At 43.9% G+C, this 16,962-nt stretch overlaps 1 protein-coding gene across 2 annotated transcripts in view; it reads right to left on the reverse strand.

Annotated features, from left to right (window-relative positions):
- TTC39A (tetratricopeptide repeat domain 39A) overlaps window positions 1–16,555 on the reverse strand; it is a 46,314-nt gene extending 29,759 nt beyond the window's left edge. The window contains exons 1-2 of one of the 2 annotated variants that reach the window (XM_040565041.1): window positions 16,319–16,555; window positions 5,624–5,728 (exon numbers count right to left, since the gene is read on the reverse strand). In XM_040565041.1, coding sequence (XP_040420975.1) covers window positions 5,624–5,728; window positions 16,319–16,344 — 131 coding nt within the window. In that variant the 5' untranslated portion in view covers window positions 16,345–16,555. Of the gene's footprint in view, window positions 1–5,623; window positions 5,729–7,687; window positions 8,186–16,318 lie in introns of those variants that run through there. The other variant, XM_040565040.1, reaches the window with a different exon arrangement.
- Between the last annotated feature and the right edge of the window lie 407 nt (window positions 16,556–16,962).

The raw sequence follows: 16,962 nt of genomic DNA on the forward strand, positions 1-16,962 counted from the left end.
CGCCCCATGTGTTCCTGCGGGACATCAGATGATGCTTCTTTTACAGAAAGCTTAAAAACTTCTACAAGAATGCAAGGAAGACAAGTAAATTCCAACTGCAGCCATTGCCAGCACCTTTTCTCTGGTGGGAAGGGTTTACATATTGCATGCATTTACAGCATTTATGCAGGAGCCACATATGTTATAACCACCTGCAAATGAATCAAAATATCTTCAGGCCTAGAGGTTCAATAAAGAAGACTTGGGAAACAGGCTGAAGAGAAAGCTCAGATGAATTCCTGCCACAGGAACTCTCTGTGGGCCTTGCTAATTCACCCATGACAAACTCCATGACTTAGACAAACACTGCTAAAGAGCTACATTTGTTATTTCCATTGTTTACACTTTTAGAATGGATCAGATAGTTCCCTATTGCAGGGAATATACACAAATACCTGCAATCGAACAGTACGCCTGTTCTCCATACATGCACTTCAGGTGTTTGTTTTTCAAAATGAGTGACTTCGTTGTCTTTTTTTTTCCAAGCAGAAAGTGATGTGCCAGCAACATGCCCTTGAGGCCACGAGAGCTAACAGCAATCTGGGCTGCGACTCTGCTTGAGCAGGCAGATGGACAAGAAGACCTCCAGAGGTCCCTTCCCACCTTGGCCACTCTGTGATTGTGTGATCTTATTTTAAGGAGAAAAGCTAAACTCTGAAGACACCTCAGCTCACCCACTTCCTCTCCCAGGAAGACATTTGCCTCCCCAGGTTTTGATACCTGGATTGTACTGAAAGATAATGTTATGGTAGCCTTAGACAACCCTGCATTGATCTGGACAGTGACCCCAACAGTGATCTGGTAACTCACGGTGCTGGTCTGAATCCATGCACTGATTCTTTTGCCGGGTGGAGTGAAACACCCTAAAGTGTCCTCAGGAGTCCCTAATGTTTGGTTAATATTTTCCAGAGACAAAAAAAATAACCTTTTCTATATCTAAAGTAACCCCCACTCAATGACATTACGCAATAAAATCACCAAAGAGAAATCCCAGTGATTATATGATCCTGACTTGCCTCGTTATATGTATGTTTTGAGATCTAGGGATTAAAATAATACCTGGTACCGACACAGACAGCATTACACAGACACCTGGTGCTTCCCTCGCCACCCTCCATAACGATGCCGAAGGGTATTTTTTCCAACACACATGGCACAGAGCAAGTGGGCTGTACTGAAGAAATGTGCAGTGCACATCTTTAAGCCACAGAGCAGTCAGTGTTTTGTGACTGTCCTTAATTCCTCATTGCCTGCACCATGTCCACAGGTAACAAGCTGCTCTAACCAACCTCTAAACCAATCTAGCAGAAAAGCCGTGTGGGGAAATCACCTACTGCTGTAAGTACTGTGAGCCCCTGGACTATACTGACAGCCATCTCGTTTCCAATGTGAAAAAAAGAACAAACTAATAATGGAGAAATTAGCTTAAAATCCAGCGGAGTCATGACAGCCCTGTCTTGGCCTCCTGGATCAAGATTCTTTCAGTAGACTGACAATGCAAAGCAGAAAAAAAAAACATTATAATATGCCAACCTGATGAAGTGTTCCTGTTCACTTGATTAGTCATCAGCCTCAGTGGGCACAAAGAAACACAATTCATCTCACCTTTATTAAAATAAAACCCTTTCCAAGTTTCACATTCAAAGCACAGCAAAGGCACTAAAATAGACCTCTTCCAAAACTTTAGAAATTTGCTTTCAAAATCAAAGCAGATAAACATTAAATCCACTGTACTGAAAGGAAAATTTATACTTTCAAATAGACAATGGTGAAGAGGGATTTTTCTCTCCAACAATTTGCTTCTGATGCAAAATCACTCCTTCCCTAATCAATGGTTTCATCTATCTTGCTTATAGTATTTTACAGGAGATTAAAGTAGGTTAATGCTTCTCATTAGGCAACTGGTATTTATCAGCATCAAAACTTAGTATTTTTTTCTGCAGCTGGGAGATAGACAGCAATGCAACCATTTGTAAACAAATGTAGCAGTTATCTATGCTATTTATACTAAATGAATAACTGAAACTGCCAGTTATGTTTCGTTTTAAGACCTGCATTTTATATGGATGGATTCAGAATGAAATATAACAGCCTTTTTTTTCCTCAAGACGTTGTTGGAGGACATCATCTTTATCCAAACACTTTCTAGAGCTTCAAGCTACCTCCATGTGCTTCCCCCTTACTCTTGTACTGCTCAGTACAACAATCACACACCTTCTTGGCTAGTTCTCAAGGAACTCTCCAACACCTCACTGAACAGCATCATATTTGCTTTTGCTCGACAGAACAAGAACATTTCACCACACAATGAAGGCAGACATTAAAAGGTCCCCATTCAAACCTTAATAACCTTTAAAAACTTTTAAAAACTCAGAATACAAAAAATAACATTGAATATTGTAATTTGGATTAAAAAAAATCCAGTGATGGTAAGTAAGTATTACAGAACTCCGCTATGCCAAGAGCAGTTGTACAAGTAGCCAGCAAAGCAGTACCAGAATGTCTTCATACCCACCTGACATATTCATACATCAAAGGATTGAACTTACCTTTCAGACGCAGTCACTCTGGAATTAACTTTCTACCGGCATCTCCAGGGGCTTTGGGGAGACTATTTCCAGGATAAAGTCAACTGCCCAGAATGAATCATTCTCGTATTTATAATATTGCAAGCAGCAAGACAGATGTGTTGCAGCTTACCCAATGATCCAGATTGCTCTGTGTCATGAAGTTATCTTTATTATTTACTATTCTCCCAAGCGATCTGACATCAGCGAACCATCAGGTGATTATGTCATGCTTTCCTTCAGGATGATTGTTAAAATATTAAACATTTGTTTCACAGAAGGGAAGGGGAAATCTCACTGTAATCAACTCTTTCAGTGCTAATTATCTGTTTGCAATTACAAGAGAATGAAAACCTAGTCAGCTTTTAATTGATTTGCTGTATCTTGGGGTTGAGGAGGAACATGAGATTTGTCCCCACCCCAGTGACAAGTCAGTTTTAGTGTTACTCACTGTCACAGTTACCAGGGTGTATATTAAAAATAAACATTTTGTTTGGGAACTAAATTTAAGGAATTTCTTGGTGTTCTTAGTCTGAATATGAATATTCCATATAAGAGATTAAACTAATTAAACCTACTGCACGAACCACAAGAGAACTGGAGCCCACTGTCGAGCAACGAGAGTTTTAATGATAAGAAAGGAAACTAACCCTAAAACTTAAAAGGTAGCTGAGGAAACAAAATGTTATGTAACATGAAGCAAAAACACCAGATTAAAATTTTTATGAAACAAGTCCTCATCTTTATGGACCATATGTTTTTTTTAAACAGGAAAAAAGAGCTTTATCTCAACACAAGTCTAGACAATATCCTTAGATATTTCTTTTTAAGCTGCTAAGAGAGATCTTCCGATTTTAATTCTCATCCATTGCCAAAATCTGTTCTCAGCTACACATGGTACAAATCAGTTGGAAATACATTTATTGTGGAAGCCAAATGTGAGTAATTTAGTGAATCTGCAGTAATGTAATACAGAGCAGAGTATGTCCTACAACATAAGTGGCAAAGCTGCAAAATTTAGGATAAGATATTCTTTACAAGCGTGTAAAAACTGAAAAGTATTTCTTTAAACAAAGATAGTATGTTTATGGACTGTGAAAACCAATTTCAAATCTCAGCATGCTAAAAGGCAGCAGTGAGGAATTGATGACTCCCAAAGAAAATACTCAGTATTACCACATGTGCCCACTCCACAGCTCTTGTCATTCCCTGAAGAGATGGAGTGTGTTCATAATGGATATCATCTGTGGGGAAATTTAGCATCCTGTTTCTGCGTTACGCTTGCAAAGATCATAAGCCTGTATTTCCCGGCTGCCAAAGGACAACAGGAATAAGGCCTCCTCGTAACAGGCTAACATGAAAAACCTGTTTCAAAATGGTTTTGCAATATGCAACATGCTCAGGTACAAAAACAGAATGGCAGCTCATGAAATGTATTCTGCAGGGCCTGGCAAAAGCTGAATGGAAACCATATGCAATACAAGAAAAATGGATTTATGGGGTAAAAAAACACCACAGCCACACTAGCTTTTGCAGTGTTTTGGGATCTCCAAGAGTATCTCCCTATTCTGTGCTAAGCACTGAGTAAGCATTTCCAGATGGGCACAGGGGCTTTACCATCAGAACGACAACAATTATTCTTGCCATTTCAATGATATCTTCTGATGATACATAAACACAAAACAACACTGCTGTGAATAAAACCAGTGTTAGTAATATGCCTGAGCCTACCATTTATTATGAATGTCTTTCACACTGTGTACTGAAATGGGTAAGCTACAGATTCCAGTACCAAACACTGAGGCCGACAGCCCAACAAAGCAAAGCAGATTTATCCCTGATGCATTTCCAACACACGCTCCTGCCAGAGCAGTCACAACTTGGGGAGGACTTGGGAAGAAAAGGAGATGCAGAGTACTGACTCGTGTATAACACAAGTGAGGCGAGTAAAAGGTAACTGGGTGGAAAGGAAGCTGATGCAACCTGATCGACCTGCTGCTCCTGCTGAGGACATCTGAGGCCCCGTCCTGGTCTGTAGCAAATGTAAAGGGTCATAATGTTTATTGAAAAGCGTTTGCATGTGCTTTCTCTGAACTTCTGCATGTGAGCACCCAGAGCTCTACTACATGACCCATTAGATCACTGGTAACCCCAAACACTTCTGAAGTCATGCAGTCAAGGATAAAGGAAAAGACAAACCGAACTGGCAAAAGAGAGGACCTGCATCACCTGTGAATTTTACTTGTTTGATAATCCAGTGACCTGGAAGAACACACAATGTCCTGATAGCTCAAAAATACATGGTGCAAACTGAGGGAAAAAAATGCAAATTAACCACAGACTTCAAGAATCCAAGAGCACAGGTAACTTCAGGCCAGGGTATGAAAAAAAAATCACAGAAACTGACGAGAATTTTTAGAAGTTATTTTTTGACCTCACTGCTTGCAGCTGGGCAACATGTAATAAGGAAGCAGAATGCACGACCACAACACTGAACTGTAAAATAAGCTGTGAGAAAGTTCCTGCAAGCAGTTAGGTATTTGAAAATAAATAAATAATCCGGTCACAAAGTAAACTTATAAATTTAAATTCAGACCTACAGTAACACATCCCAAGCCTGTTGACACACTGTCAGTTGCTGATTTAGGCACAAAACTACAAACTCTGGCTGTATGTGAGAAAATATGGGAAGGGGGGGGTTGACAGAAGTCAGACTTAATTCTTTCCGGAGTTTAGAATCTCACATACTGTGCTACAGCTAAATGGTTACTTCTCTGCACAGCAATTCAGTACTTTTTGTAGCTACCTTTGATCAATCACGTTACTTACTCAACCACGTGTAAAGCACTTATTCTGTCTTGCCAAAAACTTAATATATTATTTACCATCCCCTTCTGAACCAAAACCATACAGCCTTATCAATTATTGATAGAGAACTAGCCGTCTAGGCAATTCTCATGAGATGGTGAAGCAAAGAAAAATAAACAAAGGAAAACTGGTATAAGTAACCAACTTACTTTGCTTGTAAAGAAGCCAAAGCATCTGAGAACTTGTTGCTAAGAAATAAATCCAGAGCTGCCATGCACTCATGCAATGCCGTGTTGAGGTCTGATGTTGGTGACCTGCCAGAAGAAGAGAGAATAAACTCAGCACATCTGTTCTCCTTCTAGCAGTGCATTACTTCTACATCTCAACTTCCCATCCTCAGTGCTAGCCTTCCCATTGCCTTCCTAATTCTTGCAATTTTATGAGCTCATTTCGCATGAACACAGAAGCATTGGGTGACGACACACGCTTTGACTGGGTGTAAGGCTCACAGAGACGAGAGCTTAGTTACTTTGACTGCCGCTTTCTTAAGGATGAGATGTTTCCAAACTGCATCAAATTATTATATTGCCTGCTGCTGGAACAGCTGCTTTAGTTCAGCTCACGTTCAGCTTGGTTCCTGCCCCGTAGACTACTACAGACTCACAGGTTGGCTAAAATTCCACATTGTGCATGCTCCCGGGAACGTCACTGTCCTTAAGAAGTGATGCTGCACTCAAACAAAAAACTGCTGCTGCATCTAAGAAGTCAGAAGATTATCTTTGTGGCTTAGTCTGACCGTACTTTTCTCCTTCACAGCATTCAGATGTCAGCCTGACCTTTCACGGGGGTTCTCAGCTGATCTTTGGGTTAGTGGCAATGGGATAAGACAGGCCAGCTGAAAAAAATTGGCACAACTTCCTCACCATCAGAACTGCTGGACAAAAAACCACAGAAAAAAACAAATTAGACCTTGCACTAACAAAGTTAAAGTAACCTGGTCAGTGTCAGGACAGCTGAAACATCTGCATCTAATAATCAAAGAGCTACATTGCATTAACATGTCATATCCAAGCCTGTACACAAAATTACCCCAACAAAATTAAAAAAAAAAAAAATCCTCATTGGGTTTCTGACTCCACCAGCTCTGATTTGGAACTGTCTTGTGACCTGAAAACTACGTTACTTTCTTGAAAAATGGCAAAACAGACAGCCTGCTGAAAGGAACACCAGAAAGCAAAATCCTGGTATCCTCTTAAGGAAAAAAAGATAGGGGAGCACAGAACAAACAGATAGCATCAGTAATAACCGCTTCAGCTGCGTTTCAGTTTTGACCTTATGAATAACGACTGCAAAGAAGAAAGGGCAAAATTATACACAGGAAAATCAGGATTATAAATTTGAGCGAAACATCACACGACGCCGTTCACAGTGGCTGCTGTCTTCACACTTGAGATATGCTGCAAATCGTCCTGCACCCAGGAGACTCCCCAAGTGCTTTGCAAACATTGATTAACCAAGTCTTGGCATCCGCCTCGCGCAAAATGCAATATCACGTCTGCCCATCTTCTGGAAGCTATTCTGAGCCTCGCTTACCGTAATAACTAAAACTTTGCCAATTATTGCTTGCGTGTATTGCAGTTTTTGCATGCCTTTTTAAACCTGTGGCCCTGAAACAAACAGCGTATTTAGAAGTGCATAAAATGTAATTTCTTCTGCTTTAAAATATTTAGACTAGCAACATTTTTATCTGTTTTTGTTTTGATGTGTTTCCCTCCAGCAGGGAATTATAAAACAAACCCCATTCAATACAAACCTTTTCACAGTACTCCTTTTAAAACAGAAAGATGATTAAAAAAAAAAAAAAAAAAAAAAAAACACAACACACTGTTGAAGCTCAAAGCACAAACAAGATGCAACAATTACTTGGCATCTTTGCAGTATAAGAATTATTAGCACAGTGCCACCCCCAGCAGCATCAAAACCCAAGTTGTGCACCTCCCCGGTGCTCCAGGGAAAGCAGACATTTGATGTAGCTCCCAGGTAAAGGGCTCCCGACCTGGACTAGGGCACACACCTCCCATCAGTGCTACAACTGATCGCTTATAGCTGTAAAGAGGGAAAAAAAGACAGACTTCCAACTCGAAAACGCCGAGCCTTTTAGCAAAGTGATTAGTCATGCTTCAGCGAGCGGGCTGCGGATCCTCTCCTGCTTTCCACTGTAAGACCAGAACCACCCCTACCCCAGAGGGGAAGCCGGGAGCCCGGCCACCTACCTTTCCATCAGCCCTCCGGTGTGCTCTGACATCCTCACCCGCACTGCGCCCGCTGGGCGGCCGGGCAGCAGCACCCAGCAGCGGCAGCAGCAGGCACCGGGCGCTGCTCCGCGCGCGCAGGGCAGGGCAGGGCGCCGAGCATCTCGCTGCTCCCCGCGCGGAAGCCACCCTGCCCCACGCGAGGGGCAGGTACCGCCGGGCACCGCTGATCTGGAAGGTGCTGGTAGCTGCCAGCCTTAGCTGTGGTCTGCAGAGCTGTCTGAAATGAGCGGCTGCAGCGGCTGTCTGTCATTCAACGCGAGCGAGGCAGAAGTCAAGCATCCCTGTAATCAGGGATCCAAATCAATGAAAATTACTGCACGCAGCAGAGGACCACGTCGGAAGCCTGTGAGCCAGGAGGGAGAGTCAAATGAGGCCGGGCAAAACGCAGAACTGAGGCATGAATTGCTGCGAACGCAAGGAGCAGACAGGTGAGAGAGACAAGAAAGTGCTTCTTCCCAGCAAGGAGTCTCCGCAAAACGGGCTTGAGTCCACAGCCAAACTGCGGGCTGCTGGGGGTTCCCAGAGCTTTGGGAGGCACGGAGGTTTTCATGGAATCACAGAGTGGTTTGGGTTGGAAGGGACCTTAAAGATCACCTAGTTCCACCCCCCTGCCATGGGCAGGGACACCTCCCAGCAGCCCAGGTTGCCCAAAGCCCCATCCAGCCTGGCCTTGAACACCTCCAGGGATGGGGCATCCACAGCTTCTCTGGGCAGCCTGTGCCAGGGCCTCACCACCCTCTGAGTAAAGAATTTCCTCCTTATATCTAATTTAAATCTACCCTTTTTTAGTTTAAAGCCATTCCTCCTTGTCCTAACATTACACCCCCCGACAGAGTCCCTCCCCAGCTTTCCTGCAGCCCTCTTTAGGTACTGGCAGGCCGCTGTGATGTCTCCCCAGAGCCTGCTCCCTCAGCCTGTCTTCATAGCAGAGGTGCTCCAGCCCCTTGATCATCCTTATGGCCTCCTCTGGGCTTGCTCTAATATGTCCATGTCCTTCTTGTGCTGGGGGCCCAGAGCTGAACGCAGGCTTCAGGTGGGGTCTCACGAGAGCAGAGCAGAGGGGCACAATCCCCTCCCTCACCCTGCTGGCCACGCTGTTTTTAATGCAATACATTTTTTTACACAGTCTTTGTAAAATTCTCTCTTTAGAGTCATGCAAAAAGGGTTGGCATAAACAATTGAATCGGTGGAGTGAGCTCATCTGGCTGATTTTGTCCAAAATAAAGCAGCGTATGCTCCCCAACTGCTTTGCTGGCACATCGGCAGCGCTGGTCCTGGACCCAAGGGCAGCAGCTGCGATCCGCAGCAGCACTGAGCTCGCTCACCAAGACAGCTGGACTGGACAAGTTGTTCAGTTATGATCTAATTTATCTAAGTTAGTTTCTCCAAGAGCATATAATCTAATGTTAAAAATTATATGTCCTCCGTCCTGTACACGGTCCTATTTGTTAGATTACACGCAGCAATACTGAAGATGTCAGCTGCTGAAGAAAGACCCAAAAAACGATAAACAAGCAGATGATAGTTTCAGGAAGATACTCTGAGACATTAACACACCTGATTAAAACTCTTGCTGTTTTATGACATCCTGTACAGGAAAAGCCTGTGCTGCATTTGGTATAAAAATTATCCTAATAGAGCCACAGGCTGCCCCTTTAATGGCTCCTTACAAGTCTGTACCAGCAGCACGTACCTGGGCTACAGCCAGAGATAAAAGACATCGCTGCTTTTTTCCCCACTTGGGAATAACTACTAATTACCACTTACAATTAACCAAGGTGCTTCTACATCATGATCCTGAGCTACTCTAGGAGGACTGTTCATCATTTTCACGAGCTGTTGATCCACAATCTAGCTGATATTGTATGGCCAAAATTGTCCTTTAGAGCTTTGTATGGTGAGGGCTCTGCCTGTCCCTGCCAAGGTCTTCAGGACTTGAGCTGGCTGGTTTTCCTTTGAGCATCACTTGTCTGGTGACAATTACACTCTCAGACCTTCAGCGTGCAACTCTTCCGCCACGCATATCCATGTTTTCTTTAAACTAAAGGAAACAAACCGAAGAAATTAAGATCAGGAACATCTCCATGTTTAGGCTCTTTTCTCCTTGGTTTTAAAAGCTTCTTTCCGTTTCCTGATTTTTTGGCTGCAGGTCTTGTAAGGACAATCATATGGTTCTCATTGTGGCCTGATTATTTGTGAAATCATCGTTCTCTGCCCTAGGGACCACAGCTGGGGTGCTTCACGAATCACAATTCCAGTATATCCCGTGGCTTAATATAAGACCTGGTCCCACTGTACTGCATCCCCACCGCCTCTACTCAGAAGCACAATTACTCAGGACATCTTAGGCAACGCTCTTTTTGCTTAAACATCAAATGCTTCTTATACAAACAGCAACACTGAATGAAATATATAAGCAAACTAAGCAAAATTAAATTCCCGAATCTTAAGGAAAAAAGTAAAGCATTCTCCAAAGTACAAGAACCAGGATGTTTTGCATGGTCAAAAAAAGAGAGGGGGAGATTTTTGGAGGATGGGGGTTACGGTGTTTCTGCACAGGTCTTATTTTACTGGGTGTGTAATGTTCACTCATTTCTTACTGTAGGTTTTCAGCACATATGCTGATATGACTTGTCGTTGGCTTTACGGATTTCTTTAATAAAAAGAATCTTGAAACTCATGTTCTACAAAACGCTGAACTACTGACCCATCTGAACTCAGTATTTATCTGACCTTTGGAATTCAAAAAAAAAAGCTAAGTCTGAGGTTTGTGCCTACAAACCTTTATAATAATGCTTTTGATAATAATTCAAGAGCTCCTTCAATATTGTGAAACACCGAAAGCAAGTTAAATCAATCATACCCAAAAACACGGGCACATTTCTCTGCCAAATCTACATTATCTGTGCACGTCAGTTTAGGTTATGTGCATGGATGCCTTAATTTGGAGGAGGAGAATAAGAAATAGAGTTGAGCACAACTGAACTGCCCGGTCCTTGATGGAAACCACCCCAGAGAGGACCAAGTGCCGGCGACTCGGTAGCCACCTCTTCTCCCCACGACCAGGAGACTCTGACGAAGGGAGCAGTGGAAGCACCCCCTCTTTTCACAAACAAATGAAGTCACTAACACAAAAAACAAGTGAGAGGCAAGACCAGACAAAAGCATACGAGGGAAAGATTATCTTCCAGTTCCAAAGGAACTTCAGAGCAAAACCTCTGTAATCATTCTGGGGACCTTCTGTCGCAGGGCTTGCACAGCATTAGCACAATTGTGCTCAGTAATTGAGCACCGCCTTAATCTCAGTCGGAAACATCAGCAGAGCTACTCCAGCAAACACCAGCCTGGGTTCTGCTTTGACTGCTGCGGTAACTCTGCCTGTGCAGCACAGCTGCCTTCCGCTGCTGCTCGTCCACCAAAGTATTTCTGCAGCCTGCAGGGACTGCTCGGCACACGGCCTTGCTGCGCCGAAGGCAAGGAGCAAGTCGCCGTTCATCTGAAGGGCTACAGATTCAGCTCACAAGTTTGTTTAAGCAACTGTGATGTATGTGCTCGGATCTGATTTAAGACACCTCCAACACAAGAACACAGCTTGGCTTACTGACACACCAGGTACCCTTCCACTGCACGTCTTCAGAAACACCACCACTGACCATAGGATTACTGCCACGACACCACTTCCAATTGCTGGCATGCTGGATAACCATAAAGAAGTTAAGAGATAACAGAGGACACTTGGGGTCGCTTTCTCTTGCCTGTCCACGTTTGCCTCGTCTTTTCTAAATGGATGACTTCTTCGAGCAACACAATATGACAAATGTTTTGATCCCAAGACTGAAAAAACCTCTCCATGCAAAGAAAACAAAAAGCACATCACTCGGGAAGAATCCTTTTTCTGTTTTGCAAACAGCTCCAAAACCACACGAGATCAGAAACAATCTGCTCCATTACCATGAAAAGAAGAACCAGTATGCAGGTCTGGTTAATAATTTGTTAGCATTCAGTTTTCAGACAATGCACAAACTTTTTCATAATTTGAAAGCAAATAAGTTTATGCAAGAAAATTAATTCTACCATACCCCTTCCTGATCTGTGTGCCAAGCGAGAAATACCTCAGCGTTCATCTTTGTGCTCCTGAACACATTTCTGGCCTGTGACTAACACTCCTGGGTGCTGCAGAAATGTCACTGCTTCTACCAACAGCACAGCGATTGGAAAGGTTTGAATATTCATGTTCTCCAAATATTTTGTATGGAAACACAAACACAATGCAATTCTGCAATTCGAGAGACCTTAGTCAGTACTCCAAGTTGCACACGGACCATGACACAGTTCTTTTCCGAGGCTAACTCAGCTCTGAAAGCGCCAAGCTGCTGGTGCCTCAGCAACGTTGGAAGCCTTCTTTTAAAAATACACTCGTGCTTTTGGCTCTCACGTTTCAGAAAAAGCTCACGGAACAATGGGATGTGGCAAAGCAGTCACGGGAGAGGAACAAAGTCCAGCAAATCGGCAGACTTCTGTTGTGCCCTCGGTCCCACCACTGTTTAACTTGCGCCGAGCAGGATCTAGGTTGCATTACGTTGACAGTTCTCATCCTGTATTTGAACAGGCAAACAATGCAGTAAATTCATTTAGATAGATTCGTTCAGACAAATGAAAAGTATTTGTGTCACTTTTGCGGCTCCCCTTCCGTGAGCAGGAGTGTTTTACTGCCACAGCTGCCTATGGAAGGCTAAACGCAGCACTGGGGGAGATGAGTCCCAGTTAGTCGAACTGCCTGCACCAAACACAACGAGAAAAAATTAAGATTATCAACCCAACCTCCTAAAGCTGCACTAACCGGTTGGAATGCACAAAGAAAAATCAGCTCACACAGGGTCAACATTAGAAGAAAACAAACACATGCAGCATTACAGGAATTTACAGGAACACTGCAACTAAGAGTAAATTTTCACCTGTAAATCAGTCTGTGTTAATGCTTAACAACTTTTACCAGCTCCTTTTTATCAATTCAAATACTCTACAATTGTTGACACTTTGAAGCAAAAATGCAATTCACATTATGGCTTTTTTTTTTTTCCAAGTGTTTTAAGGTATTTCGACAACCTTATAATACCCATTTGCTTATTTCCCCAAATCCTCTAATATCTCAGTTTTACTGGCTGTGGTCACCCTACACCTCTGATGTACTTATTCCGAATTTTTAAAGGCCCAATCCTGTTCATATCAAAACTGATGAGAATTCAACAAGAGCTGCACTAGACCACTGTCTTGCAATAGTGTTGAGCACATCTAGGTACACACCACACACACACACAAAAAAGCTTTTGTAAAATGCAAGTTCACATCTGCCACGTTCATCATAAGAACCCAGGAAATATCCATTAATTTTGGTTTTTGTAGTGCAAGATCAGGCTAGAGGTCTGTGATGTTACTGACATAAGATCCAGCAGGAAGTGAGGGAGCGATATTGGAGAATATTCACTTTTGGTTGAATTCTCCACTGCCTAACAATAACCAACTGAATAAAGAGTGATTGGTGGGTCCCAAAACAGTTACCCATACATCCTATTTTAGCATTTTGCAAAGTCTGGTTTGTACTTTTTCATGTTGGCTTACGCTCCAGCTCTTTCAGGCTTCAATGAGATGAAATATATGGAAGGGATGAAATACACATTTTGGCCCAAAACGCATTCTTCCGGCAGTATTTATTCTGAGCTGCAATGTTTTGTATGTTTTGTGTTAAAAATATGCAAATCTTTCTCAAAATGAACTACCCAGTCATGTTTTATTGCAACTTAAAAAAAGAAACCATGCTTTTGTTCCAAATCCATTGCTGAACTGCTTTATACTCTCATCAAAATTATGTATAGGAATGACACAAAAAAAAATTTGGACAAATAGGGGATTTTTGCTTAGCCTTTCATCATTGCTTTACATGAAATTTCAGAGCATATTTCCCTGAAAGCTTCCAATAAACTGACTTTGTGTTTGAGAAGTTATCTGCAAAGCATACTTCATGGTACCTTGGCCAATAACAATGCCACATTCTCTCCAATTAAATAAAAATTCAAGCACAGTACTTCAATACAACCCTTTTATAATTCTCTTGAACCTGAGAATTGAATCAATAGCCAAGAACAGAAAAAAAAAGCACTAGTAGCAAGTTTTCTTGGCACTCAGTGCTTCTCAAGCCATTTTGAACGTTATTCTTAGGCACAACCGCCTCAAGAGGCAGACAGTTATTATTCTCCCCATTTCACAGAGTGCAGAAACAACTGAAAAAGTTACACGAGGATTGAAAAAATAAAAAGCAGGGATGATTTGGGACTCGGAATCAGAGCAGTCTGGGAACTTTCTGGCATTTTTTCCATTTCTGACAGGAAACAGACACTGGTCAAAATAAAAAAAATTGATGCAGATGTAGTGAGAAGATTTCACCAATTCAGGAAAACATTTTTATTCAGAGCCAAAGAGAAAGAAAGTAAAAAGCATGTGCAAGGTCTGCAGTGTGTTCTGATTTAAATTCAAGATTTAAGCCATTAAGCCAGGTATATCTGAATGACCACCCTGATATTCAGACTATCTTTTCACTATTGCTTGTCCACAAAAGACAACTGAAATTTTGCTTATTATCAAAGTGAAGACAAAAGCTGAAAATTTGCAAAATGGGAGGTCATTTTCCATCACCTCTATAAAAAAAAAAAGGCTTTTTGTTTTAAGTTCCAAGCAGTCCACTAGACCATCATGTCCTCCAAACATGACCTAATAATTTCACTCTGTTCCCAAAACATGTCCAAAACCTAAGAAACCACAAGCTCAGCCCTACAAAAGTATTTTCTAGGATCTTCAGTGTGGTTTTAAAGGAGCAGTTTTGAGTAAAATGGGAAGTATAATATGAAAATAGCAATATGTTTTTCCAATAATTAGCAAATGCCTGAAACATAATACAACTTGTTTTCAGCACTTTGTAGTACAGTAACTGAAACATCTGAAGTACTCGACATCCCAGTGCAATTCCACGCTGGAACATGACAGCTGATTCCAGTAGATGGAGCTACAGAAAGGAGATGAGGACCCAGCACCAAGCTTCTCCACAGCTTCACCAGCACAGACTGACTTTTGGGACAACCTGCCCAAACCAACACCACTCAACAAGCTGCTGCTGCTTCTGAGCACTTTTACAAACATCGTTCTGCACGTTCAAAACATCCTGAAGTGCCATGAAGACAGGGTCGCAATCTCTCAGTCTTTGCTCCTGCTATTGTCAGTACAAGCACAAGACCTGGAAGCACAGCAGTCTTTCAACAATGTCATTTAAAATCATCGCTGCAACTATATGTATGACCTAGCTTTCCTCATAGAGAATAAAAAAAAAGTAAACATAAAAACAAATATTGGTCCTTTAAAGAGTTGTTGAGATAGAACGTGACACCAATGCTGTAGAAAGCTTTTATACATACACGTACAATTTTGGGTCAACAGCAGGTCCAAGACAGCCTGTGGCTTTTAATCCTACAGGAGTTTGCTGCTCTAAGGGCCAGCAGACCACCTACCGCCACTCTCAGCAGAAATTCCGACTAACGTTAATACGGATGCCAACAAAAAACGAGCGCAACTGTATAGCTTATATAATCTAAAATGCAGGAAATGTTTTCTGCCACAGTTTCTGCAGACCAATTAAAGTCTCAGACCGATGCTGTCTGCAACATTAAAACACGAGGAAAGCACCCAGGAAGAGACAGAGCACAAGACCTCTTCGACACTTCTCCAAGAGCCACAAATGGACCCTGTACTGCCCTTCTGAGCAGAGAAAGGCTCTCCAAGAACCGCAGCCCTTCAAGTTTTACCCCATGCAGACCATAAAGCAGATCGTTTCAGAAGTCATGTCAAACAGGGAAGCCATAAACAGGCCTTAATGCACCTGCCTGTAAAATTCAACGTGTCGTCACCATCAAGGAAGAATGTTATTTGCACACTGATTCAGCCCCTGTAGGAACAACTCCCTCAAAGGCACACAATGGAAGTTTATGTGTTTTAGGGGCAGTGGGAGTGCACACGTGGAAGGGCCGAGGGAAGGGATCCACCTGCGGCTGGCTCCTGCAGGTTGGTGGCAGGGGGGCTCTGTGGTGGCTCGGGGTGCTGGGAGCTGGGCGAGCAGCTCGGCAGGGAGGACTCGGTCCTCCGGGCTCTCCCACAGACTTCAGAGGCTGAAATCGCCCCGCTCTTGAGTAAGACGGCGAAGACAAAGTTAAATTTGCATGCAGCTACTGCAGGACTGCAAGCGCAGGTATGTAATTTGCTTAGACCTCCTACGCAGAAAAAAAAAAAAGAAAAAAGAAAAAAGAAAAAAGTACCTACAAGAGCAAGCCGCCTTCTGCCCCTTCGGTGGTCCCGTTCGAAGGGGGGCAGCAGCAGGGGGAACGTCATCCCCAACCATGCCACAGCCGGGCCCGGCCCCCCCCTGTCCCCCCCCCCCCCCAAGCCGGGACGGGACCGTCCCGAGCCCGCAGCGCCGCCCCCGGCCGCCCCCCGGCCCCCTCAGCGCCGCGGTGAAGGCGGCTCCCGCGCCCCGCCTCAGCCCCGCACCTGCCGCCCGCCGCGCGGGGCTCCATGGAGGCGGCGGCCCCGGCTGCAGCCGCTACGGTAAGAGAGGGAGGCCGGAGCCGAAGGCGGCCGCTGCCGGTGCTGCTGCTCCTGCTGGTACTGCTGCTCCCCGGCGCGGGCGGCCGCCGCAGGCAGCTGGCATGGTGTGGAGCGGCGGCGGGCGGGAGGCTCGGCGCATGTTCGGGCAGGGCCGGGCCGGGCCCCGCCGCGGGGCCGCCCCCGCAGGTGAGCGGCTGAGGCAGCGCCCGCCCCGGGGAGGCGCCGTCCTCCCGCTGAGGGGCTGGGGGAGGTCTCGGGAGGGTGCAGGGGTGAATGCGGGGCAGGGGGAGCTCTGAGTGCTGGGAAGGTGGAGGTGGGCAGGTGAGCGAACGTGGCACCAGCCCCTTCACCCCAAGGGCACGTTACCAGATTTTCAATTCAGCTCTAAGCTATGAAGCATTTCCAAGCACAAACTGCTAAGAAATCATGCACTATTACTTAATACAGTCTTGGCTAATTAAAAGATTGGTTTTAAGTTTGTTCTTGCATTATTGATTCCATGGTGTTAGCATTGGAGTCATTAGTTCCTGTTGTGAAGAAACGGGAGCAAAATATAATCCATATTTCCCAGAGTTTTGAATCAACCG

Source organism: Cygnus olor, chromosome 8 (assembly GCF_009769625.2).
Source record: "Cygnus olor isolate bCygOlo1 chromosome 8, bCygOlo1.pri.v2, whole genome shotgun sequence".
In the NCBI taxonomy this organism is placed as follows: Eukaryota; Metazoa; Chordata; class Aves; order Anseriformes; family Anatidae; genus Cygnus; species Cygnus olor.